At 36.9% G+C, this 27596-nt stretch overlaps 2 protein-coding genes across 4 annotated transcripts in view; one reads left to right on the forward strand and one right to left on the reverse strand.

Annotated features, from left to right (window-relative positions):
- Positions 1-4896, reverse strand: part of mbd2 (methyl-CpG binding domain protein 2) — a 30876-nt gene extending 25980 nt beyond the window's left edge. The window contains exon 1 of the mRNA XM_023263992.3: positions 4496-4896. Coding sequence (XP_023119760.1) covers positions 4496-4605 — 110 coding nt within the window. The 5' untranslated portion in view covers positions 4606-4896. The remainder of the gene's footprint in view (positions 1-4495) is intronic.
- A 64-nt stretch (positions 4897-4960) lies between these two features.
- Positions 4961-27456, forward strand: c17h18orf54 (chromosome 17 C18orf54 homolog). 3 transcript variants are annotated; one of them, XM_023263995.3, is made up of 15 exons: positions 4961-7252; positions 8014-8143; positions 9740-9890; positions 10519-10686; positions 11925-12075; positions 12162-12231; positions 13184-13379; positions 14608-14681; positions 15900-16002; positions 16088-16180; positions 21739-21817; positions 21902-21953; positions 22939-23103; positions 24731-24786; positions 25671-27456. In XM_023263995.3, the coding sequence occupies exons 2-15, from the start codon at positions 8015-8017 to the stop codon at positions 25813-25815; spliced, it is 1632 nt and encodes a 543-aa protein (XP_023119763.1). In that variant the 5' UTR covers positions 4961-7252; position 8014; the 3' UTR covers positions 25816-27456. The 3 variants fall into 3 exon arrangements, with proteins under 3 accessions (XP_023119763.1, XP_023119764.1, XP_035801221.1); XM_023263996.3 differs by having other exon boundaries at positions 4961-6608; XM_035945328.2 differs by having other exon boundaries at positions 4961-8143.
- The last annotated feature ends 140 nt before the right edge of the window (positions 27457-27596 follow it).

A 27596-nucleotide genomic window follows, 5' to 3' on the forward strand; every position in this document is an offset into this window, starting at 1 on the left:
CTGTGTTCACTGTACATCACTTTTTCATCATTCTGAATCTCTTTGTTGTCGTTTTGTGTGATTTTGTGTATATTGTGTCATTATTTGTAGTCGCATTGTGTGTCTTTGTGTCTTTCTGGTCGTTTTGTTTCTTTTTGTGGTTGTTTTGTGTCACTTTGTGGTCATTTTATCCATTTATAGTCATTTTATGGTAGTTTTTAGTCACTGTGGTCATTTTAAGTCTCTAGTGTTATTATTTTGTGTCTCTTTGTGGACGTTTTTTGTGTCTTTGTGGTCATTTTCCATCTCTTTTCTTTCATTATGAGTCTCTTTGTGGTAGTTTAACCTCTCTGTGGTCATTTTACGTCGCTTTTGTCATCATGTTGTATCTCTTTGTGGTTGTTCTTTGTGTCTTGGTGGTTATTTTGCCCCTTTATAGTCATTTTGTTGTTGCATTTAGTCTCTCTTTGGTCACTTTATGACTCTTTTCTATCATTGAGGCTCTTTGTGGACAGTTTTTGTGTCTTTGTGGTAATTCTACATCTCTTTTCTCTCATTTTGAGTCTCTTTGTGGACGATTTTAGTCTCTCTGTCGTCATTTTACATCTCTTTTTTATACTTTTGTGTCTTTTGTGGTGGTTTCTAACCTCTCTGGTGATTTTACGTCTCGTTTCTATCACTTTGAGCGTCTTTGTGGACGTTTTTTGTGTCTGCGTGTTCATTTTACATCTCTTTTTTATACTTTTGTGTCTTTTGTGGTAGTTTTTAACCTTTCTGTGACCATTTTACGTCTCTTTTCTATCATGAGTCTCTTTGTGGTCGTATTTAGTCTCTCTGTGGTCATTTTATGTCTCTTTTTTATAATTGTGTGTCTTTTGCGGTAGTTTTTATCCTCTCTGTGGTCATTTTACGTCTCTTTCCTGTCAGTTTGTGTCTCTTTCTGGTTCTCATTGAGCTCTATGTCGTCAGTAGAATCCCAGATAAACCGCCGTCCTCCGTGTTTTTACGGCTCCTGATATAAACTCCGTGGGTGTGGAACAGCCGAGGCTCTGCTGGGAGAAGAAGCTGCTCTTCCAGTAAGTTGACCTGCTGACTGGTTTCTTTACTGGAACTGATGAGTCACGTTTGACGGCGAACTGAAAGTAAACCTTGGAGCCGAGAGCCGCCGAACGTCGAACAGGAAGAGAACGAGACGAGGCGACGCCCTGCAGCTGAAGTCTGACACAGCAGGAAGAAACACAAAGCTGCAGAATCAGCTCTGATCTGGAGGACGGAGCTCAAACTGGACGATTCAAAGCAGCACAAACACTCCTGCTGAGCTGCTGCTGAGCTGCTGCTGCTGCTGCTGCTAAATCCTGAAGGCTCTGATTGTAAGCTGGATAAATATCAGCCAACTGAGCTGGAAACGTGCAGAATAATGAAAAATAAAACAACTGTAACTCATTAATGACTCATTTTATGTGTTTTTTTCAAATTCTTGTGATGAAAAAACATTAAGGTTTTAGAAGTTTGGATGAAACAGGAAGTGCTGATGCTGCCAAAGTTGTAGTTTCATGGTGGGAATTGTAGTTTTCTGAGAATAAGTGAAATACAGATAAAGTCTTTTGTAATTTCATTTTTCATATTGACGCTGGTTTTGAGAATAATCTCATTTTAGGTAATTTTGTAATTTTTCAAGAAATTTCTTCAGGGTCAAAAAAAGTTTTATTGTATTCCATTTAACAGCCTGATGACCTGAAACAAATATGATATTTCAATAAATATGAATAAATCTAATATACTTAATAAAAATAACAATTTTAGCTGATTTAAATAGAATAAAACTGTATACTTTATGTTTACATGCTGTGAAAAAAAAATACTATATGTAAAAATAGAGATTTTAAAGTTTTTTAGGGTTAATACAAAAATTATTACTTTTTTCTTTGTAATTTAACAAAATAGGGAAAATTACTCTTAAGTATTTATTTTTTTATCGGACCACTTACGCTTAAAAATGTAAAAAAAAAAATCTGTAAAATTATAGATTTTTAGAATACATTCATAAATATAAATAATATTACTGTATTCTAAAAAACATAATGATATTTATTTGTATTTATAATAATAAATATTTACAAATATAAATACACATTATTATTATAATTATATTATTATTATTGTTATTATTATATGTATTTATATTTAGAAATATAAAAAATGCATATTTTGTAAAAATAAAATTAATATTTTACAGATTTTTTTAACAAAAGGGGTAAAATTACATTTTAAATGTTATTTTAAAGCATTCATTTTTTTAAGTGTCACATACACTTTTAAAAAAATATTGATAATAGATATTTACAAATATAAATACATATTATTCAATTATAATTACAATATAATAATATAATTATATATATATATAATATTATATATATTATATAGTTTTATTGTATATATAAATAAATATAATTACTTTTTTAACAATATAATATTTATGAATAGATTTTAAATATCTGTAATTTTACTGATTTTTTTCATTTTTAAATACACAAAAACATCAACTGAATTATTTTGTCTGTAAACTTTTGTGTCTAATTTAAAAACAAAATTTAAACAACTAAGTTTGACAAAATGTAGAATATTTATGTAAATCTACATTTAATAAAGACTGTATTTAATATTTAACTGCTCTGTTTGACTCTATAGAAATAAAATCAAAGATATCAGCTGTTTGATGAGTCATAATTATATTCTGAATTTTAATTAATTTCATTCTGACTGATCAAAACCACAGCTACAGATCTGTAGAGTTCAAAAAAGCTGCTGAAAGTGGGTCAATATTTGATAAATGAATCTGAAACTTTACAAATATCTCTAGAAATATTCATATTTTATGCTGAAAAAATGTCTGGACATTAGATTGTCTGTCAGAAAATGTTCCTAAAACTTTTTAGATGACAGAACTCATGAAGTCTTCAGTTATCAGAGTCCATAAATGTTATTTGACAACATAAATCCTTCACTTTGCTGCTTCTTTAATGGGATTAAATGTGAAAAACAACATTTCTAACATCCAAACTGTCTATTAATGACTTTCACTGTTCTTTTATGTATTTCTGAGCACAGATATCTACAATTTATGTCATAATTCTAGAGAAAGAAAGTTAAATCAAGCTCCAGTTTGAAGTTTGAAGATCATTTTGACTTGTTTTCAGTCAGAATAATGTAGTAGAACTTCAGTCCAGTCAGAATGTATTTAAATATATCTAGGATTAGAGTTTTAAATGGGTTGTAGAGACGTTCTAATCTACAGTAAACGTTCTGAACACATTAACCTCGTATAAAGTCGGTTCTACGTCACGTCTGAGTTGAATTCTGGGAAACTTTGACCACAAGTTTCTGAAGAACGAAGCTCCGGTTCGACACAAACTCTTCGCCGATGAGTTCTTTCTGTTCCACAGCGATTTTCTAACAATCTAATCCAACAAATCAGCTGATATTACTGTTAATAATACTGTTGTTTAAACGTTCTACTGGACCAACTTCCAACTAAACAATTCAGGTTTCACTTTGTTCACATAAACTTTGCTTTGGAGGAAACTTGTTGTGTATTTTTGTGTGAATTATGACTTTATTGTCTTTATTGACATTATGACGACAGCAACACAATATATCAGCGATCTGACATGTTAAAGTTAAAAAATATATATGTTCTTAGTAATATTTAGAGAATTGTTGTGAAATTCCAGAACTTAAACTGTCCAAAAATATTGTAGTTTTTGTGCTAAAACTTGTCAAACTTGCTCAATCAGTTATAAAAGTTAATTAAAAATAACTCTATTTTCATATATCTGACTAAATATTTAATATTTGACGTATTTTAAATGTTTAGTTTTGTATTATTGTGACCTGCAGCTACACGTGGTTCAGAAAATATCACTAGTTGACTTCTGGGTTATTAATTTTTTTTTTTGTTAATTTGAGCTCAGTGTAAAGAATTTGGATGATTTTTCCCCATATTTCAACTCCTCCATAATCAGAGATTTTTTGATCTACTTGTCTGATATTCCAGATTCTCAATCAATGACATGATGAGAAATAAGAGAGAAAATTTCAGGGTTTTATCTTTAGTAGTTCCTCAGATATTGTTGTTCAAACAGACTCTGGTTTAAATGTTGAAGCAGCCTTAAGACTTGTAAAACTTGTGGACAACCTCAAAGTTCAATAAAAACTTGCTAAAAGTGTGATTTGCAACAAAAATATCTCAGAATTTATGTAATATATGAAGCTAAAATTTAACAAATATCTTAATAAATATTCATATTTTATCATAATAAAGTTTTAAATTAATATGGGATGTTTAAAATGATGGTTTGAGGTGAAATAAATCAAAATAAAGCGCTAAATTCGGTATTTTACGGTCCAGTAAACGGAGCTGCTATTTAGATAATCAGATTATTTTATTATTCTAATAAACTGATCGATCAGAAGCCTCCAGCTGATCGATTATCGACTCCGGATCGATCTCTACCTGTAGTAGTAGACGTCGCTCTTCCCGGCGCTCAGCCCGGACTTCCTGATCACTTCCTCCTTCTTCCAGCCGGGCGGCAGAGCGGGACAGTCCGTCCGCTTCCTCTCCATCTTCGCTCGGCCTCGGGTCGCTCGGTCGCTCGGTCGGTGTGCGGAACCCCGATCCGGAGCTTCGGACTCGGCGTGGCGGCGGCGGACCAGGGGCCGGACGGACTCACGTCACGGCGGGTAACGGCGGCTCTCCCCCCCCGCCCTGCTGCCGCCGCTGCTGCTGCTAGTTCGGGCTAACGCTGCCCCGGTTCGGCCTGCCCCGGGTCCGGCTGCCTCCGGTACCGGCTCGGTGTCAGCAGAACTCCCGGGGACCAACGGCTGAACGGATCCGAGCCGAGCCGAGCTGAAGTGAACCAACGGCAGCTGTGACGTCTGAGATCTGACACACACACACACACACACACACACACACACACACACACACACACACACACACACACACACACACACACACACACACACACACACACACACACACACACACACACACGGACACGCACGTAGCCTCCCAGAGAACGTCTATTAGTGAAGATGTTCCACTTTGAGGCGTTTCAGGATGAATTTTAATTTAGACAACTTCTAATCATGTTTCAACGTTTTTAATTCAACGATATTTTAACTGCATTTATGATGTAGTAAATTTATAATGAACTTATAGTGAACTAATAGGGGATTTATAGTGAACTCATAATGAGTTTATAGGGAATTTATTTTGAATTTATTTCGAATTTGTGAACTTAAAGTGAATTTGTAGTGAATTTATGAAGTTGTAGTGGAATTATTGTGAACTTATAATACAATTATAATGAATTTATAGTGAGTTTGTAAAATTACATTGATTTTATAGCGAGTTTAGAGTGAATTTATCATGAATTTGTGAACTTATAGTGTTTTTTTGTGAATTTATAGTGAATTTATCAAGGTATAGTGAACTTCTAATGAATTTAGAGTGAATTTAGAGTGAATTCATGAAGTTATAGTGGATTTATAGTGAACTTATTTTAAATTTATAATGAATTTATAGTGTTTATAAAGTTATAGCGAATTTATAGCGAGTTTAGAGTGAATTTATAGTGAATTTGTCAAGTTATGGTAAACATGTAGTGAAAATTATGAAGTTATATTGGATTTATAGTGAATTTATTTTGAAGTTAAAAGGAATTTATAGTGAGTTTTTAGTGAATTTATTATGAATTTGTGAACTTAAAGTGAATTTTTAGTAAATTTGTGAACCAATAGTGAACTTAAAGTAAATTTAAATCGAAGTTTTATTTGACTAATAGATAATATTTCATTTTTATATGCATCGTTTTGATTACATGCAATATTTAACTTTCATGTACAACACTGTCGATATAATGTGCAATATTTCATTTTCATTTTACCTTTCAGGCACAATGTTATATTTTAATCTCATTTTTTATGTGTAATATTGTCATTTCATCTTTTTTTCAGGTGCAATATTTCATGTTCTTGTCTGGCATTATTTTTTATTATTAATTATTGAAATATTTCATGTTCTTGTGTGATATTACTTCTATAAGGCATTGTAATATTTCATCTTTATGTTTAATATTATTTATTACCTCAGTATGATTGGAAATTAAACAGATATGGTGAGTTTAGTTGAAATGGGACACCTGAAATTGGATACAATGAGCTTTTTTTTTTTTTTTAAATCCCTTATTAACCCCACGATGGGAAATTCTGATTGTTGCATATCCCCCCATTTGGGGGAGTCAGAGCGCAGGGTCAGCCATGGTACGGTATTTTGAAGTAGTATGTAAAGTATCCCCAAACGACTGCTTATGTTTTGTTGGAAATTAATCTGATGGATAGAAAAAAGTTTGAGATGGAAAAACCTTTCACTAAAATGCATTTCTGGTGCCTGGATTGTCCGTCAGAGTGGTAGCTCTCTACTCTGTTCTGCTCTTTAACATCTTTGAGTCGAAGCGTGTCGTCACAGGTTGCAGGATTTAAAGGGGCAGCAGCTAAACTCAGGGTCAGTTTTTTTGTCGGCCAACACTCTGTCCTGGACTTTACTCATGATTTCTGGGAAACAGGTGAAACTGAAGATGTTTTCCAGATGTCCACTCTGTCTGTTCACCCTGTAATATCATGTAGTACTAGTATCAGTGCTAGTGTTAGTATTAGCACCGCAAATCTGCAGTATTTCGCTCAAGTAGACGAAAATAAACCAAACTCCCCTTAGAAAACTGCTTATTTAAAGTTTGTGTTCAGTTTTGGGGAAAATTTAAAAGGTTATTCAACCAGATAGTTACATCGTCTGATCTGGGAGAGTGTATTCTTTAATTCGTTGTGGGTCACATACACGAACAATTTTATATTTTTTTGCAATTCTAACTTTACTCCCGGTTCCGCCGCCTGAATGGTTAGCTCCTGCTAATAGCGTAATACGCCACAGAGGGCGGAAGTCGGAAGTCTGTTGGGAAAAGTACGCCGAAAGTTCCTCAGGGTTATTTAAGTCCTTAAAATGTGTTAAAGTTCATTACGGGACGTTTGTATGTCTCCGAAAAACCGCGGATGGAATTTACCGGCAGTTTTTTTGACCGGAGTTTGGTTTCAACGTCTGCGGGGCTAAACTGACTCCAGACCAGCTAACTGTGAGCTAGCTTTGCCCGGAAGCCTTGAATCTTCGGTTGAGAGAGCTGGACACGGAATACACTGAAAATAAAGACATTTAGGGGTAAAAATCTAAACGTTTTATCCTATTATGATTAAGTTTCACAGATGTATTTAGGAGCTACTGCCGTTAAAGTGCATTTTAGAGGCGAGCCGAGCTGCCAAACTGAATTTTAACGCCTGTTTTGAGTTTAAATAAGTGAAATTTTGAGATTTTGCTCTGAAACCTTTCACAAAACATTCACTAATTACACTAAAAAATGCCATTATGTTGCAAATTTAACAGCATTTATTTATTTCATTTATTTTATATATTTATATTTATTTATTTATTACAAATTTGTCCGGTTACGCCTGTATTTAAGTTGTTTTTATTTTAGCTAACTCACTAGCTGGTGGCTAGGCTATAGCTAAGTTAGCAAACAAACATCAGTTTTCTAACATTTTAGCAGCTTAAAATGAAAACTGACGGGGTTTTCTTTAATGGAAAGACTAAAAAACATTTAACACTGACATGAGTTATGAGAGGTTGTAAGCTCATGTGTAGCTGTATCTGTATTTATTTGAATTTAACCCCCTATATTGTGAAAATGATGCTTTTCACTGTTAGCTTCCTTGGTTAATGTGGTTTATTAGATTGTCAGACTTGATTAGGAGTGTTAGTTTGAGATTTATAACATGTATGACCCCATAGAAACACACACAGAGTCACTATAGTAACCTGAAATGTCAACAAATGGAGAGAACATTTAGTTTTACGCATATAAAGTCATCCACATTCCTGTTTCTTTTTGATTTAGTGATTTCTTTTTGGTGTTTTTACAGCATGGAGTCCACCGTTGGTGATTTTCTGTCTCCAGAGTCGACCGTCACCTCCCTGCTGTCCAGTTCGGGTCACCTGAGGAGCAGCCTGAGGCCTCCTGAACACAGCGACACCTTCAGATACAGAGACAAGGTAAACTCTGGACACCTCCACCAGGGGTCATCTGGAACTGAACCAGAGAGGATTTTAGTTTCTGATTAAAATGACAAAAGTCAGACAAAAAACAACAAAAACAAGACAAAATATTACAAAAGTGAGACACAAAATGACAAAAAGTGAGACAAATGACAAACAAAACAAAAGAGACAAAAAAATTAGACAAAAAAGTTACAAAGTGCCAAAAAAATGGACAGATGACAAAAATGAGACAAAAAAGCAAGGAACAAAATACCCAAAAAAAATAGACGAAAAATACAAGCAGGACAAAAAGGAAGCACAAAATGACAAGTCAGACAAAAAACCCACCAAAGACAAGGCAAAATACTACAAAAATGAGACACAAAGTGACACATACCGAAAAAACGACAAAAAATGAGAGAAACGACATGAAACAAAACAAAGAAAGACACAAAAAATTTGACAAAAAAGTTACAAAACAGCAAAAAATAGACAAAAAACAAGTCAGACAAAAAAGACAAAAAACAGACAAAATATTACAAAAATGAGACACAAAATGAGTAAAGAACAATGAACAATCTAGTATTTTACTTTATGATCAAAACATCTTGTCATGGTCTAGAAATTATTTTAAATTTATAGTTTTACTAGTTTACAATCTGCAGTTAATGTCTTCTCTGGAATTTTTACACTTTGAGGACCGGATTGGAGCCTCTGGAGGACCGCTTTTGGGCCACGGGCTGCATGTTGGGCACCCCTGATCTAAGTGGTGTATAATATATAATAATGCAGTTTCACACAACTTATTTCTGATTTCTTACCCAGTAAAACCAAAAAACTTCAGAATTCATCCTAAAAGACAGCCTTGATTTAACAGAAATATGTATTTATTTGACTTCTGCTGATGTTAGATGCTGCCGGTTTTTAATAAACTCAGAGGAAATAGTTCTAAACAGCTGGAAGCAGCAAACTAAACTGTAACTCTGTGTTTGACAAAGACGTGTGGACTAACATGGTGTGAGCTGCTGTTGGGTAATTTGTAATTATAATAATTTAATGAAGTTATCAAGGCATGCGTCTCTATTTGGAGACTCTCTTATGGATCCTGCAGGTTTTTAATAAACTCAAGGGAAATAGTTCTAAACAGCTGGAAACAACAAACTCCAGCTTCTGTTAAAAAACTCAATTATGTGTATTATTATCATTAATCTTTCAGCTGTTGTTGTCGGTTATAGTTTCATTTCATTTTCTGACCTGATAGAATTGAAGTTGTGGAGCAAAACAGGCCGTTTTAAGCCTCTGTGGGATGTTTTTGGGTGATTTTTGGTGCTGAAATGTGAAAAAATCTTCCCTAAATCACTTCAACTTGAAAGGACAGTTTCCTGTGTTTGTTAATCTGTTCTGTCACAATAACTGAGCTTGTTTTACCAGCAGTTCGTCCCTCCAGAAGATCTGTTTTTATGAACCCCAGTGGAAGTTAGATACTGAATTTAAACCTGAGAGTTTTAATTGAAGTTCTGAGTTGGATTTATCATGAAGAAAATGAGCATCTTGTTGATCAGAGATGGTTAAAGCAGAAATCTGTTGGACTTTCTTGTTGTTTGATCTCAGGACTACGATTCAGCCTCAGCGGCGTTGGATGCCTACATCGCAGACTTCGACAGGAGTCGTCAGAACAGCGAAGCTTCGACAGGAAAACTGGTTCTACAACAGAACCGACCCTCCACACCGAGCAGACCCAGACTGCTCAGGAACAAAGACGGTAGTTCAATTAAAACCCAAACACGTCTACTTAACTTATCATCCACATTGAAAACACCTCTGAAATGTTCATAATGTTTGTTAGAAACGGTGCAAGAACTGCTAGTTTCAGCAAAAGCTAACTGGATTTAGCAAAACACCTCATTCCAGATTTGTGTGTGACATTTATGTTGTTCAAAATGTTGATCAAAATCTGCTTTAAAAATGTGTCTATTCTCCACCGAATGACGTTTCTGCTGCAGTATTTTCCATATTTAATAGCCAGAATTACACCACTGTCAGTCCATAGTTCGTTTAAAATCCACTTTTGAATGTCAGAATACAAGTTCAGGATCTTAAGCTGCCAACTAAATAAATAAATGTGATTATAACCTGTTAAACCTGTAGTTCCATCAACAAGATCAGCCTTTACTACAACAAAACAACATAGTAACATTTGAAGTGAAAAATATGCAATAAAAACAAATAAATTAGTGAAAGAAAACAGTGGAGAGGAAGCTTCTTGACACAATCTGATTACATTATTTATAAAATAGGGATCTGTGTTAATATTATTAATTCATCATTTGTGTATTTTAATGTGTTTTGTGTGTCTGTTTTGTTTCCATTGTTGTATTTTTTACCCATAGTTCTCAGGGAGCGACTGACCGACCAGGAGCTTGACTTCCTGAACCTCCCCGTCAGCTCCCTCCGTCACCGTAGCAACCGCGACAGACTCTCCATGACGACGGATGAGCTGCTGGCCATCCCCAATGACGGCTCGATGCCCATCACCCACACCTCCGCCTTCATACAAGGTCTTTAAACGCACCGCTTACACCTTTTTACCATATCTGAGGTCTTTGAACGCATCACCCCACAACTTTCATCGTCATTCCATCTCAAGTCAGGAAACTTTTAGAATAATTTCTACTCAACCATCTGTGATTTACCTGAAACTGTTGAAGCAAAAAATTAGAATATTTATGAAGATATTTGTGTAATTTAGCTTCATATATCAAACATTTTTTGATAAATTACGTTAAGAATCACCCGTCAACCCACTTTTAGCAGCTTTTCCCTCACATTTAAACTTCGAGTCTGTTTGAACAACAATATCTGAGGAACTATTAAAGATAAAAGCTTCAAATTTTCTCTCATTTCTCATCATGTCATTGATCCAGAATCTGTAATATTGGACAAGTAGATCAAATAATCTCTGATTATGGAGGAGAAGAAATTAAAGCCAGAAATGTGTAGGGAGGAGGTCAGAGTGGATGGACGGGTCAACAAAACGTTAGATTTTAACCATCTAATATCGGACAAGTGGTTCAGATATGGAAAACTAATTGAAAAGTTCCATCTTTGAGCTCATTAACAAAAAAACTAATAATTCAGAAGTCAACTAGTGATATTTTCTGAACCACATGTAGCTGCAGGTCACAATAATACAAAACTAAACATGTAGAATACTATAATATGAAATATTTGGTCACAGAAATGGAAAATAAAGTTGTTTGGTTCAACTTTTTCAGCACATTTCACAAGTTGAACCACAAAAATTAAAATTTTAGTTGATAGTCTGATCCAAGTAGCGTTCTGGCGCTTATAAATAGTTCTCCAAATATACTAATACTACAGTCAAACAGTCAAACAACAGTCAAAATTTCAAGTATTTATCTTTAATAGTTCCTCAGATATTGTTGTTAAAACAGACTCAGATTTAATGTGAGAAAAACCCTGATGAAAATGGACTTCCAAAATAATTTGTCTCAGAAAGTGTTTGATTTATGAAGCTAAAATTTCTCAAATGTCCTTATAAAAATCCACATTTTATGCTGTAAAAGTTTCTAGTAAATCAGAGATGTTTGAGCAGAAGAAACCTGATGATTTAAGATGGAACAACCTTTTTATTTGAGGTCTTCAAACACATAACTTAGTAATGATTAATATTCTATATCTCTGGTTTTGGACTAAATGATGATCAGATTGATAAACATCCAATAGATGAATCAATAACAGTATTGATTAGTTGCAGTATTTCTTCCTGATCCAGGCCTCCTGTCCCGGTCTGAATCCTCCCAGCATCGCCCCTCCTCCAGACCAGCATGTAGAACCTGTTCTGGACTCAGCAGCAGCCATACAGTCCTCCATCACCAGAACCAGAACCACCAGTCTCTGCCCCCCAGGACATCCAGGAGCTGCAGGTTCATGCTGCTTCCTGTCCAATGTGGAATATTTACCTAAATACTTCAGTCACAGTTTAAATGTATTATTTTCTGCTTCTTTCCAGGTGTAAAAGTAGACCAGGAGCAGCCATGTTTAAACCAGGTGTGGACGTCTCCTCTGCTGCTAGTCTTAAGGTGAGGATTATTTAGCTTGAGTTAAGTTATTTAGGTAATGTTTTTGGTTTCTGGTTTGTTTTTTGTAATTTTTAGTATAATTCTAATTATTGGTCATTGAGCAAAAACGATAACACTGATATTCAGACCCAATATATATTAAATGTTATATATTAACAGCATGTGATAGCAGGATAGCTGTCATTTATAACTAGTTTACTTCATTAATAAGGATTGCTATTACTCAGTATGAGCAACAGAAACTTAGCCGCTAGCTGTTAGCTTAGCCTTAGCCACTGTCTCCTCTGCTGTTCTTCTGTTTTCTTGATTTTTTTTTCCTTTTCTGTCACTTTTATGACTACTAAGACCCAAATCTTTAATGTTTTTAACTTAGTAATGTTTCACGATAGTCTGTGGCTCACTTCTAACTTAGCTGCTAGCCTTTAGCATAGCCTTAGCTACCATAAAAGCTACCAATGTCCTGATTTGTGGAGAAGTTCGTGCTTGGTTTTCAGTTTTTGCAGTCTGTGTTTCTGTTCTTAGATCACATTACTAAAGTTAATCTACTTTAGAAAGATGTTACGGTGCTCCAGATAGCATTAGCCACAAGCTAAGAGGCACAGCTAACCTCTCAGTGTTAGCCTTGGCCTAGCACCGTCTGCTAAATGATCGTGGCATTCTCAGTGTAACAGTAAAGTGAGCATGCTGCTGTAAGATTAAAATGTTTATTACAACTTTAGCAGCTTCTGCTAACCCACCTTCACTCTGCTAATGTGCTCATCTGTCTCTCTGTAAACAACAGCTTTCACTGCTGATTGGCTGTTAGTCAGGACATGTAACAACCAATCAGGTGGAGCTGTGGGCGGGACATTACGAACATTACCAATGATTGTCTACAGACAAAGTAGCACATTCCTCTGTTTTGATGTAAATCTATATAGCAGTGTAGTAAAGATTATGTTCTGTCTGTCAGTCTGCACACAGAGCAGTGAGGTCAGAGTGGGCGGGGCCTTCCTCGTCCTTCCACCTCCCTCATTGGCTCACCAGCAATAAGGCCGACATGAACTGTTCTGGGATCAGCAGCGTTCCTGATTTTAATTATCCAGCCTGGATTCAGAGCTGTGACCTCAGCGAACCTCCTCCGTCCACAGATCTGTGGGACTTTAACGGTACGAAACATCATCCACGACACGATCCGGTCTCCTCTGAGGGTTTTAGTTTCAGTATCTGCAAGAACGCTAAAATAGGCAGGACAGAAATTTATACCCAGCCGCTTCACTACAGCAGCAGAAAATGTTCAAAATGACTTACTGTTTATCTATTAAACAGACGAAAGGCTAGTTTAACAGCAACAACTACCACAGTTAATGTTAATTAGTGACTCTAAATTAGCCGTAGCTCTGAGCTAATGGACATATACAAAGCCTGCTGTGAAAAAATCTCCAAGTATTGTCACATTAGATGATGAAACACCTGTATATTCTAGACTGTTTTGAAAAAAAACAGCATACAGCATGTACGGCTGAAAAATAAAGCCTGTTAAATTAGCCTCAGGGCCAATAAAAGGCTTATATGGTCATGAATCGGCCTGAGAGGTTTCGAATAATTAATGGAGCTAATGTTAGCTTGTTAGCTGTTGATAAAATGTTAAAACGAGAAAAATATGACATTCAAAATCTATAATAATAATAATAATGTGTAATACTTGTACATACTTGTAAGACTCTCAAAGATGCTTTACAAAGTCGACAAGAACTTAAAAATAAAATTAAATGGAGAAAGGAGCGTATAGAAAGGGGGTTATGAGTTGTAGGAAGTGTTAAAAAGATGTGTCTTTATGGATTTATTGAATATGAAGAGTTGGGAAGATTCTCTGGAAATAAAACAGTTTTTCTCAGAACTTCTTCATAAAGTCAAGACCTTGATTTTATTTAGAATTTACTGATTCATTTGCTGGTAAATCCACCACTTCAAACTAAATCTTTACAAATATAAAAACAACAACAGTCAGCAGCAAAAAGTATTTTATGTAATTATTTTTAAATCTCACGTCATAATGAACCCTGTGAAAGTTTGTTTTCTTCCTTTACTGTTAAAGAACACAGAGAGTGTTTTATGGAATAGTTTTATCAGAGATTGGTGATGCTATAGAAGATATAGATCACAAATTTAGAATGAAAAAACCATCATCCAGAAGTCACCTAGTGATATTTTATGAACCACATGTAGCTGCAGGTCACAATAACACAAAACTGAACATGTAGAATACTTTTAATATGAAATATTTGGACAAAGAAATGAAAAGTAAAGGTATTTTTGTTGGACTTGGACAACTGATTGAGCAGATTTGACAAGTGAAACCTCAAATAAAACATACCCGTTTCCTTCCACCTGTAGCTCCCAGAGCCGGAGTTCCTTCCTGGGTGGAAGATCTGGAGAAGGACGATGATCCCGACAACACATCTGCACAGGTGAGAGAACCAGGTAGCACTGAAGTCAGCAGCTGTTAGGATCTATAAAATTTTGCCTGATGTAAAAAAAAAAAAAAAAACGATCAATTAAATCTGCAACTATCAGTGGATTTCGGCCTAGAGTTACAAGCAAAATTGTTCAACCCCCCTGACATTTTTGATATTTATTTATACAAAAGAAAAAATCAAGATTTTATTCATAATCCATCCAAAATTTAAACTTTTTTGCAAAAAATAAGTTGCAATATTATTCAAATAGACAGGAGGTATCGCCTCTAACAAGCTTCTAGCAGCTCCTTGGGAATTTTAGCCCATTCCTCGTGGGCAACGATCTCCAGCTCAACAATGTTCTCAGGTCTACAGTACTCATTATACCATGGGGGTCGAATAATTTTGCATGCAACTGTATGGCCTTTTTGATGCCGAACTATCAAAACTGTCCACCAGGTGGTGCTATCACTGTGATTGTGTATTGGCCTAGGAGGCAGATTGGAGCATGTACAGCCTAGTTAGCCAGCACTTCCTGTCATCAAAGTCAAAATGTTCTGCAAAAGTCTGAGGACGTGGAAATGGTGATTGGCGGAATTTTGACTATTCGCCATGGAGTACATCCTGGCCAAATTTCAGCTCTGTCGGAGTTGCCCTGTTTGAGTTTCTACCTTTTGAAAATGTGCAGAAATTGGTCCAAAATATGACACATAGTTCAAAATGGCCGACTTCCTGTTGGGTTTTGGGCATGGATGTCAATTACATTTTTGTGAGTCTTGACGAGTTACATGTGTACCAAATTTCATAGCTGTAGGTGACGTACTGGCCGTAGTTCTTGTTTGAAATTTTCCAGGTGGCGCTATGGAGCCATTTTAGCTCACATCTATGCAAGTTCCATAAAATATCAAATTTTTCGCCGGTCCTGATCGTTTTTAGACTTTCAAAATATCGATTCAAAAAACGGGAGAAAAAACGAAAAGAAGAAATCCATGGGTTTCAAGAACTAATCCAAGAACTGTCATAACAGAGCTCCTGAAACCTAATTTTAGATCCATTTAGTGGCTTTTCCAGAGCTTTCATGATTAAAGTTCATGTTCCACTGAAGAGGAGATACATCTGAGCCTCCTAAGAAACCTTCATAGAAAATAAACTGTCGCATATTATGGATTCCGAGGTCCAAAACCAACTTCAACGTCTGATTTCCTGATAAGTCGTGTTTTGTCTTTTCAGGTCGATAACCAGCAGACGCTCAGAGATCTGAGGCTCCAGTTGGCTGAACAGATTTCTGTGATCGCTGCAGACAGAAAAGACTCTATGACGGCTCTGTTCAGAGGTAAAAGCACAAATAGTTTAGATCTAAGACTAAGAAGAAGTCTGTCGTAAACACTCTGACATATTTGTGTGTTTCCTCCTGTCAGATAACAGGATTGAGTCTCTGATCCAGAAGGCAGATCAGGTGTTAAACTCTTTATCTCAGAACTGTGGAGGAGCTGAAAGTCCTCCAGAACCAGGTGAGGTCTGAGTTCATGTGTTTCCTGATACAGTCATAAAGAGCAGAGATTATTATATCTATCTGATAACAACAAAACACAGTTATAAGCAGCAGAGATTATTATAGATATCTGGTAACAACAAAACACATTCAGGGTTTAGTTGTTGTTTGGTTTCTACAGACTAAAAACTGATTTATAACAGAAGGAAGTGTTGAACTATCTATGATAAACTGTCATTTACTGTGAAGTCATGGATGGATTTTACTATGAAGCAGAGAACTGAGCTTTATTGTGACGCATTCAGATGACTTTTACTCTGAAATCATCAGGTTCCTTCTGCTCGACTGTCTCCGGTTTGCTTTAAAGTTTTTATGATCATAAAATAAGGATATTTAAAATGGTACCTGTGACATTTTTGCATCACATATCAGCTGTTCTTTAACTTAAAATGTTTTTAAAACTCTCTGTCGGCCCACTTTCATCGGGTTTTTTCTCACATTTTAATCTGAGTCTGTTTGAACAACAACATCTGAGGAACTATTAGACTTTCTTTTGGGAAATATTAGATCCTTAACCTTCCATTTGATGTAAAACTAGTGTGTTTCATGTATTTTTGTGTGTTTTTAGATGTTTTTAAACAGGACAATCTCCACCACCAGTATACGTACCCTACAAAGTCTACTGGTTACTTCAACAATATCTGAGGAACTATTAAAGATAAAAACCTGAAATTTTCTCTCTTATTTCTCATCATGTCATTGATTCAGAATCTGGAATATTGGAAGTAGATAAAATAATCTCTGATTATGGAGGAGTTGAAATATGAAAAAAATGGTTTCATGTGATTTTAGACAACTTTGAATCCTTGTGATTTAAGGCAAGTTTGGGCTCATTTTATTGACAAATTTAGTGTCATTTTGGACACTTTTTGAGTAATTTTGGAAACTGCACATCATTTAGGTCGAGTAAGACATAATTTGATCTCTGATTTGTCTGATTTCTATGATAAAATATAGATATATATAAAGATATTTTTGAAATTTTATTTGTTTTGTAGTTTGTTTTTCTTTCACTGAAATTTGAGTCTCATTACAGACTGTTGCAGTATCCAGTAGACTTTGTAGGGTACGTATACTCATGGGGTAGATTGTGCTGTTTAACTACTACTTGTCTGATATTTATTATATATTTGATAAGTTTCTAGTCACCAAGGTCAAGAAACACAATTTTATCTCTGATTTGCCTGATTTATATCACAATATATGGATATTTATAAAGATATTTTTGAAATTTAATTTGTTTTATAGTTTGTTTTTTCTTTCGCTGAAATCTGAGTCTGTTTGAACAACAATATCTGAGGAACTATTAAAGATAAAAACCTGAATTTTTCTCTCTTATGTCTCATCATGCCATTGATTCAGAATCTGGAATATTGGACAGTAGATCAAATAATCTCTGATTATGGAGGAGAAGAAATTAAAGCCAGAAATGGAGAGACAGCGAGATCCCAAAATGGCTTTTGCCATATGGCCGAGCGGTTTTGCCATATGGCAGAGCGGTTTTGCCATATGGCAAAATGGCTTTTGCCATATGGCCGAGCGGTTTTGCCATATGGCATTCAGCAGTGGCTTATGACAGACTCAGGATTGGTATATGGCGAAATTGTGTGACTAATCATTGTTGACGCTAGTCACAAAATACTGTCATGCAATGTGCTTTTGATTCACGTGCAGTGCGATTTAGGTTTACTATATTTTTTATGTTTCTCACACTGACGTCTGTACACGTATGACCGCCGATGAGTACCGTAACGTCACAGGCCGTGTTAGGTGGCTAGGCTAACCGTGCTAGACACCGGAGCCAGCCTAGCCTTAACCGGCCATATGCCCTAATAGTCTATACACTGTATATACTGTGTGTGTGTGTGTGTGTGTGTGTGTGTGTGTGTGTGTGTGTGTGTGTGTGTGTGTGTGTGTGTGCAATCGCAAGACGTATGCTTGCACTTTTGTTTTTTTATGAACGACTGTACATTATTAATAGCGCTATATTAAAACTGTTACAGTTGCATGTCATTTCCAAGGGTCATAAAGACATTCTTTTAATTTTGAAATCAGCCATATACAGTTTCACTTGTGAAATATAAGCCACACAGTTTGCACCACATCTACCAATTCTACAGCGATTGGTAGTAATAATATTACTAATAAAGGCAGGGACAGGCCTTGCGTGTATGTACAGATGATACTTATTTTTTCACTGAAATATCCGCTGTATGAAAAAACTGTGCTTCTTTCACACGGTCAGATATCTGCCAGTAGGGGGCGTCGTTGGTGTATTTTTCCATGTCAACAATGACACAGTTTTAGAGGTTTCTTAGGTGAAAGATGAGAGATTGCAGAGAGATGACTCAGAATTGAAACTCAGTACACGCCATTTTTAATTCCTCTACTTATCCACCACCGCCACATGGTTGATTGTGACCAGTGACATTATATACGCCATTACCAGTGGAATACAGTGCCACACGCCATCATCCTTGCCATATACCGTTTCAGGTTTGCCATGTGCCGTTGCATTTTTGCCATCTGGCATTTCGGTCTTGCCACATGGCACTTCTGGTTTGCCATCTGGCATTTCGGTTTTGCCACATGGCATTTCCTTTTGCCACATGGCATTTCTGGTTTGCCATCTGGCATTTAGGTTTTGCCACATGGCAATATATATAAGTCCTTTATTTCTCCCCACGCCAGGGGAAATTCACATTGTTACAGCAGTTTATGTAGCAATAGACGTAGTAGTAGAAATAAAATAATAATAGAACAGTAGTAATAATATTTAGGAGGGTGGCAGGGGGAGGGGTGATGGTGGTGGTGGGGGGTGAGACAAGGAGGGGTGATGGGGCTGTATGTAGAGTCCGGAGGTGGTGGAGGATGGAGGAGAGGTGGTGGTGTTGGTGGTAGAGAGCTGAGGTGTGAAGAAGGAGTTGGCTGGTCGGTGCTTTGATGAGAGGGGGGAGGAGTGGGAGCAGAGTCAAATCTCTTAAAGAACAGATTCAGCTCATTGATCCACTCCCGGCCTCCTGCTGCAGCTCCCCTCTCATGGCCTCTACTGTAACCAGAGATGGATCTCAGGTCTCTCCAGACCTCCCTTGTGTTATTGTCCTGCAGGTGAGATTCCATCTTGGTCCTGTAGCTGGCCTTGTCCGCCTTGATCTTCGTCTTTATCTCCTTCTGCACCCTCCTCAGCTCCTCTTTGTCCCCAGATCCAAAAACCCTCCTTTTCTCCTTCAGCAGGGCCTTCAGTTCCAGGGACACCCAGGGTTTGCTGTTAGAGAAACACAGTACTTTCCTGGTCGGTACGATGTTCTCTGCACAGAATTTAATGTAGTCCGTAATAGTGTCAGTCAGTGAATCAATGTCCTCCCCATGTGGACCACACAGCACATCCCAGTCTGTGGTCTCAAAGCAGTCCTGCAGCACCTCAGTGGCCTCGTCAGACCACTTCTTCACATACCTGATGGTGGGGGGTTGTTTCTTCACCATAGGTATGTAAATGGGCTGCAGTCTCACCAGGTTGTGATCTGAGTGGCCCAGTGGGGGGAGGAGGGAGGAGCTGTATGCATCCTTGATGTTTGCATACAGCAGGTCCAGGGTTTTATTGTCTCTGGTATGGCAGGTCACGTACTGGGTGAACGTGGGGAGAGTGGCAGAGAGCGATGCATGATTAAAGTCTCCTGAGATGATGATAAGAGACTGAGGGTGAGATGTTTGCAGCTGGGACGCTTCAATGTGGATGAGTTCACAGGCTGCAGTCGCATCAGCTGAGGGAGGGATGTACTGTGTACATCCCTCCCTCGCCTGTAATGGCTATTACATGTGATAGCTATATATATATATATATATATATATATATATATATATATATATATATATATATATATATATATATATATATATATATATATATATATAATGAAAGTCGGAATATATATAATGAAAGTCGGAATATATGGAATGAAAGTCTGAACACTTTCATTCAATATATTCCGACTTTCATTCAATATATTCAGAATTCTAGATTTTATATATATATATATATATAATTTCCTAAACGGCATGCCATATATATATATATATATATATATATATCATGGCATATATAACACATATACCAGTGGTACCAGATCCATTAGAGGTGGGAGGGCCATGGAGGTTGTTGTGCAAACCAGGGGCACATACTCAGTTTTGTCACACTGTAATGTCAGTGCGTATTTCCAATGACAATCATTGGATTATTGATTAAAGTGCTACATTTCTCTTAAATATGAGAATGTTTTAAACTGTGGATAGATATTTCTCCTTTGTTGCAAATTCGAGCAGAAATGTGTATATAAACGTGTATATAATTTGCCTTGTTTTTCTCACTTTAATTATTCTATGTTTCTACAGAAATACCTTCAAGTAAAGTTACAGAAAGTGAGATCCTTGACTTCAGCTTTTAAATTGTCACTCTGACACTCTGTTGGTCTTGATCATTACATCATTGCTATTCATTGTTCTGAGATTCAACGCAGCATGAGAGACAGATTTCGAGAACTTCAGCTGTGCCTTAAACTGGCAGAACCGGTTCTTCAGGGATGGAGGTGAGGGTTTCACACATCAGCAGAAGTGTGAATGGCCCTAATTAGCATTTGAATCTTGCTGTTGTCTGTCATGACTGGTTGCCACACACACTTCAAGATTCAAGATTCCTACCTCTTAGTATACAAGTACACAAAAATAAAACGAGAACGAAAACCCCACTGCAGTGCAGCAGTGCAGTGCAGCAGACGTCCTCTGCAAGCTGCCACTCATCTAAGAAACAGTGTTGATTGATTTGTTTGGTTTCCGTACAAGGAAATGACATGCAACTGTAACAGTTTTAATTGCCATATGGCAAAAGCCGTTGCCATATGGCAAAAGCCATTGCCATATGGCAAGCCATTTTGCCATATGGCAACGGCCTTTGCCATATGGCAAAAGCCATTGCCATATGGCAAGCCATTTTGCCATATGGCAAAAGCCGTTGCCATATGGCAAAAGCCGTTGCCATATGGCAAGCCATTTTGCCATATGGCAAAAGCCGTTGCCATATGGCAAGCCATTTTGCCATATGGCAAAAGCCGTTGCCATATGGCAAGCCATTTTGCCATATGGCAAAAGCCGTTGCCATATGGCAAAAGCCGTTGCCATATGGCAAGCCATTTCGCCATATGGCAAAAGCCGTTGCCATATGGCAAAAGCCATTTTGGGATCTCGGCGCTGCTGCAGAAATGTGTAGGGAGGAGGTCGGGGTGGATGGACGGGTCAACAAAACGTTGGACTTTAAGCATCTGTAATGTTAGACAGGTGGTTCAAGTGGTGTTAATGCTAGTAATTGGTTAGAAATTATTTCGGTTCTTCACACATCAAATACAGATTTTTAGTTTCTGTATTTTTATCACATCTTCCTCCATCAGAGAAACATTAACAGTCATCAGTGTATAGATGGTGATTTTCTTGAACCAACAACATCTAAACTCTGATTTCTGTTTCCAGTTATCAGCTCTGCTCTGAGTCCCGTCAACACTGAGGATCTGCTGCTGTGTTCCCCTTCACTCCGTCCTCCAGTCGCTCCGTAAGACTCTTTTAAACTCATATTCTATTGTTTTTGATGCTCCATAAACTGGTTTATTAAACCCTTGGTTTATTAAACCCTCAGAGACTCGGCAGCAGGAGGTGCCACAGAGAGTCTGACTGAGAAGACGGTGAAGGTAGGAGATCCAGCTTTCATTTTTAACTTTAATATTCAGTATAAGAGCTGCTCTGAAGGATCCAGTCTCTGCTCTGTAGAGTTAAACCAGCTCAAATTCAGTTTTCTGCCCTGGAAAAGGCCCAAATGTCACAGTTTCTATAAGAGTTTGACATTATTTCTCTCACATTTTGCCTGTTTTTATTATCAGTTAGTAGCATAATCCATGTTTAGTGTGTGTGATGCAGTTTTGTATATAAATATCCAGACGTTTACTGTGTTACCTGTGTTTTTAAAAAGTTTTTAGATGAAAAATCAGTGCTCCAAACTAACTTTTTCACCACTACTATCAACTTTCTAAGATAGACAGTAGAGTGTGTGACCAAAAATTAGCTGGAAAGAAGTGAAATAAGGTGTTAAACGTGAGAGATTTTATCTACCTGGACTTTTTCGATAAGCAGAAGGAATTGTGTTTGGTTTTTTATCACCAGCAATGCATTAACCATCAAGATTTGCGACTATACCAACTTGGTTTCTATCTTTCAGCTTCGACATGAACTCTTATACATCATTTGTATCCAACCAGTTCCTCTTCTCTCATGTCGTTTTTTAAAATAATCAGCTTCAGATCTTTTCACAGGAGACAAAGAGAAACTGATTCAGCTAGTGAGGAAGAAAAAGTACTAATTTTAATCACATTAGCTAACAGCAGCTATCCAATAGAGGGAATTTCAAATGTCAAAACCGCAGTTACTCATGTTCATTTCGATGTAGGAAGCCAAAATTGTAATCATTGTTAATATTTGTTTGTTTATTTAACCTTAGCAATGTGTCATCAAGATTTGCGACTATACCAACTTGGTTTTGATCTCTCAGCTTCTACATGAACTCTTTATCATCATTTATATCCAACCGCTTCCATTATACACTCACACGATTGTGAATATGAGAAATTTTAACTCTTAAAACTCTTTAAAAAGGCCTAACTGGTCCTCTGTCTGCTACAGTTTCAGGACTACGACTCCCATAAAGCCAGCATCTGGAAGCAGCCCGGTCCAGTGGAGGCTCTGAAACAGATGCTGTTCAGGCTTCAGTCTGTGGAGTCGGAGCTTCAGCGACAACAAGAAGCTTCACCAGAACTCCAAAACAGGCTGCAGACGCCGGAGAAACAGGTAGGAAGGGTGTTTCAGTGGCTATGTAGAAACCACAAACGGATTTTACAGTCAAATACAGCTGGAATTTAAACAGAATTTTGAGAAAATCTACAAAATACAACGTAAATCAATGTCTTTCTTAACTTATTTATCATTCAAACTCAGTTTTTGATCCATCCATGGTTCCCATTCATTGTCGATGTAAAACGCCCTGCAGTGCATTCTGATCGTGTCGTGTTGTGTTTTAAAAGTTGTCGATGTCATTGTCCACTCCTCATTTGCAGAAAGTTGGGGTTTGGGGTGATTTATTCAAATGTCGACGCCTCACGAAACCTTTGAAACACAAACCGTTGTTCGTCTGAAACAACGACAGATTCAGCAGCTTATTTCTTGTCTCAAAAGTTTTCATGAAGAACACATTTCACCAGGCTGTTTTTGTAATAAAAGAGAAGAGCCGCCATGTTGGTCCAGTTTAGAGGTTAGACAGATTAGATTGAGACGCTTTTCCTCCCCCTGGGGAAATTCACAGGTTCCAGGAGTATCTACACCCAAAAGATAAAAAGTTTGCAAAAGATACAATAAAAAGAGCACGAGGGGTCCTCAACTTACGTTGGAATTTGTTCCTATGTCACAATGTAACTCAGTTTTCCCCGGAAGTCAGAACTCACATACTGTGATGTATATGCCGTACAACCGGCGAATGTTAACAAAGTCGTCCTGGTGTAGCGCCGCCTGACGACGTATTCATCCGCTCCACTCACCAACTAGGTCTCACATGAAATTTATTTAAACGTCGCAAACGCCATACATCGGAATAATGGAACAAGACTTAATAAGATTTCATAAATTTATGGGAGATGGCGATCCACGAAACGCCATAGGTCGAGGACGTCGTAAACCGAGGACCTGGTGTTTAAGTTAAAGTTCGGTTTAAAATCCAGGAGCAGAAAAACCTGCAAGTGAAGCCAATCAGATGCAGCCGATGTTGTCGATTCCTGTTTTGGATGGATGGATGGATGGATGGATGGATGGATGGATGGATACTTTATAAAATCCCGAGGGAAATTCAAGAGCATCAAGCGTCCAGTGTTTTCTTCTAAAAACGCCACAGTAAGCCACCGCTGTACTGTACCAACAACATTCTAATCTGTGCCTAAAACCGAAAATCTGTAAATGTTGCGTACCGTCAGCTCTACTAGAGCCATGAGTCAAAGAAAAGACCATCAGATCTAATCTTTAACCCAGACTAAATCATCTCAAGCACTAGTTAAAAGATTTTCTATAATTTTTTTTTTTTTTTTTTTTAAAGAAATGTTTTTATAACGTTTTATTGCTATTTTACAGCCTTGAGAACTCACTTTACCTTTCACTGCCTGAACATGTGGCAAATAACTTGTGAATCTGAAGTCTTGAATAAATCCTGCTGATTTTAGTTTTTACTTGTTCTTCACTTCCCACTAAAACAGCTACAGAGCTCCTCCACTGATTGGTCCAACACACATTAGCATGCTAACGTGTTAACATGAGCCGATGAACCAGATAACCGTCCTCATGTAGCTTTCCTCTGAGAACAAACTGAACTCTCCACATGTTTTGATGCTGTAAACGAGCCTCAGATTAATTTAGATTAATGTTTGTGTTACAGTTTCCTGATGGTGAGTCAGAGCTGCAGAATTTTCCTGGACGGCCTTCACTGCAGAGGTAACCGACTGAACGCATCGATATCTTACTCCTTACAGCAGATAGGTTGTGTAGACTGGATTGATGATCAATACGTACCAGGAGAGAATCATTAAGTGTTGTTTACAGGACTTTATTGGTTCAGTGCAGCCTGAGATCCAAACAGATGCTGTCCAGGCGTGTTTATGTCGACGCACTTAAACCTCCAGAGACTTCTAGCAGAGCACCAGTTGTTCTGCCAGCTCTAGCATGTTAGGAGTCTTTACAGCGGAACACAAAGAGGGGTTTTTATTAAACATGTGTGATGTTTTAACTCACTCTACATGTTTTAGATAGAATCTACAGTTGCTCTGTTCAGAATAAAAGAGTCAATCGACCAGAAACCACGAGAACGCTGTAAAAAAACAAACACAAACAATCAAACAGTGATGACAATGACTGGGTTTTGTGCTTTTTATTTGATATATTCAGTCCAGTAATATTTGGAAATCTTAAAGAACTTTAGTATTATTTTATCACAGTCACGTGTTAATTGATTGTAGCTCTGATGCTTTAAGAAGGTTCTGGGTTCGACTGACTTAGCTGAGAAGAATAAAACTTCTGTCACAATTGCCAAGGATAAAGACTGTGTAGGTAATAGATACATCAGACACTGTAGGGGTGTTAATGATTAATCCATTAAATCCTGTTAACAATTAAAAAATATATTAACCAATAAGGCAGAAAAAGAAGAAGGTCGTGCATGTCAGCAAATGTAGTGTGTGTTAATTGTAGTACCTGGTTGTTCTACCAGGTGGAGCCTCTTACTGTTGAGTACTGTAGATCAAAAGTCAGAAACTGCTCTGATCCCAGTCCAGATTGACTAAAGATGTCGTATTTTTCTGATGAATGTTTGTTTTCCTCAGAGCTCTGCATCACCTGAACCGTCTGAAGCTGCTGGTAGAAGAACCAACAAAGAAACACAGAGAGGAGGAGAAGGATGAAGATGAAGGACGTTACTCCTCTTCATCTGCTGACGGACTCATGACTTCTCAGAAGGAACCTTCTTGAAGCTGATGGACCCCTGATGTTCTCCCAACATCTGACCATAAATCTGAATGAAGGCGCTTTAATTCATGTTAATCATTCCAGACTAAAAAACTGAAGCATCAATGAAACGAGTCAAAAGTTCTGTCAGAGTTACAGTGAAGGTTCTGATTTCAGCCACTTTATTGGTGCCTTAATGATGTAAGCTAACATTAGAATGTTAGCTAACATGCTAACGACGCTAAGAGTGTTAAAATGTGGTTGCAGTTTAAATACTAAATGTCAGTAATTTAACATCCAGTTTTATGGATGCTAACTGTAGCCTAGCCACATTAATATGCTAATATTAGCATGTTAATAATAAAAAACGTTCATGTTGGCATTTTTACAAGCTAAACGCTAAATGTTACATGCTTTTTTGATCTAAATTTAAGTCAAAGAACTTGTAACAATAGACTAATATATTTAGACAAAGTTCTTTATTTACCACTGATGCATTTAGGGGATTTCTCCTTTTTTGTTACATGAAATAAGGGTTAAAACTTGTATTTATTTGCAAGATTAATGTATCTACACACTAGTTCCAGTATCCAAGGTGTTCAAAGTTTTTATCATCACAGTATAAATCAACACTGAGCTGCTGAGACCATGAGGTGCAGCTTAGCTTAATGACATCTGGGCAAAGTTTGAACTGAAAGGCTTCTATGTGACGTGTTCATGCAGGAGAAGCACAGGTGACAGAATTACACCTGTACCTTTCTTGCTATGACAAGTAAAAATGTGGTGGAAATGGTCTGGTACCAGTTTCTAACCCATAAAATCTCTTCATCAACCTCTAAGTTGTATTTAAAACCAGGAAACACACTGATAGTTTGATTTGGAGCTTGATAATGAAGAAGTGCCTGAAAAAACAATCAAACATGGATGTCGAGCATCAGCCCTTCAGACCAAATGTGTCTTGGATCTGAAGTTGAGTTAAACGTGCACAGTATTTAATTTAGCCCTCATAATTTAGACTGTATGGGATATCTACCATACATAGCCAACGAGGAGGATAGGAGGATTTTAGATGTAGGAAACAACATGTTGCCTTTTGCTAACGGTAAACAGAAATTCAGATTGTTTTCTTGAATATTTTTATTCATTTTTAGGTCAAACTCAGGATTTTTTTTCCTGCTGTTTTATGTTGAGTGACATTAAAGTGTTGAATCATCATTCAGATAAACAGGTGAACTGGTGTTTGTTGTGCACCAGGTGAGAGAAACGTCTTTGTGAAACCAGACTCTGATTAATGATCTTTTCTTCTAGTGCCAAACAAGACTTTTTTCCCTCAAATTATGTCTGATTGATCTGGTTTTAGATCAGGTCTTAGACTTAGTTTTCGACCTGGTTCTGGATCTGGTTTTAGACTTAGTTTTGGATCTGGTTCTGTATTTGTTTTCAGTGCATTAAGTGGGTCTAAAAAGGTGCAGGTATTCTATTTTCCAATATCAACCATTAAAAAAACAAAACAAAAAAACAAAAACAAAATTGGTACTAAAGCTTGCGCTATACTTGTACCTAATCGATTGTGGCTAAATAAGTTGTGGCAACTTATTTTACTGTTACAACAATGTTTGTTGAACTTGTAAACCAACAAAGATATTAAATATAAATTTAAACACAGTTAAATTTCCTTCACTTTTTTATTAACAAACTGTAAGTTAACAGCAAGTGAAAAAATTTCAAACTGTCAATAAAACTGCATTTTTTCTGCTCTTGAAATTAAAAAAAAACAAAGTGCTGAACATATCCATCAAATAAAT

The sequence above is a fragment of the Amphiprion ocellaris genome, chromosome 17 (genome assembly GCF_022539595.1).
Source record: "Amphiprion ocellaris isolate individual 3 ecotype Okinawa chromosome 17, ASM2253959v1, whole genome shotgun sequence".
Classification (NCBI taxonomy): Eukaryota; Metazoa; Chordata; class Actinopteri; family Pomacentridae; genus Amphiprion; species Amphiprion ocellaris.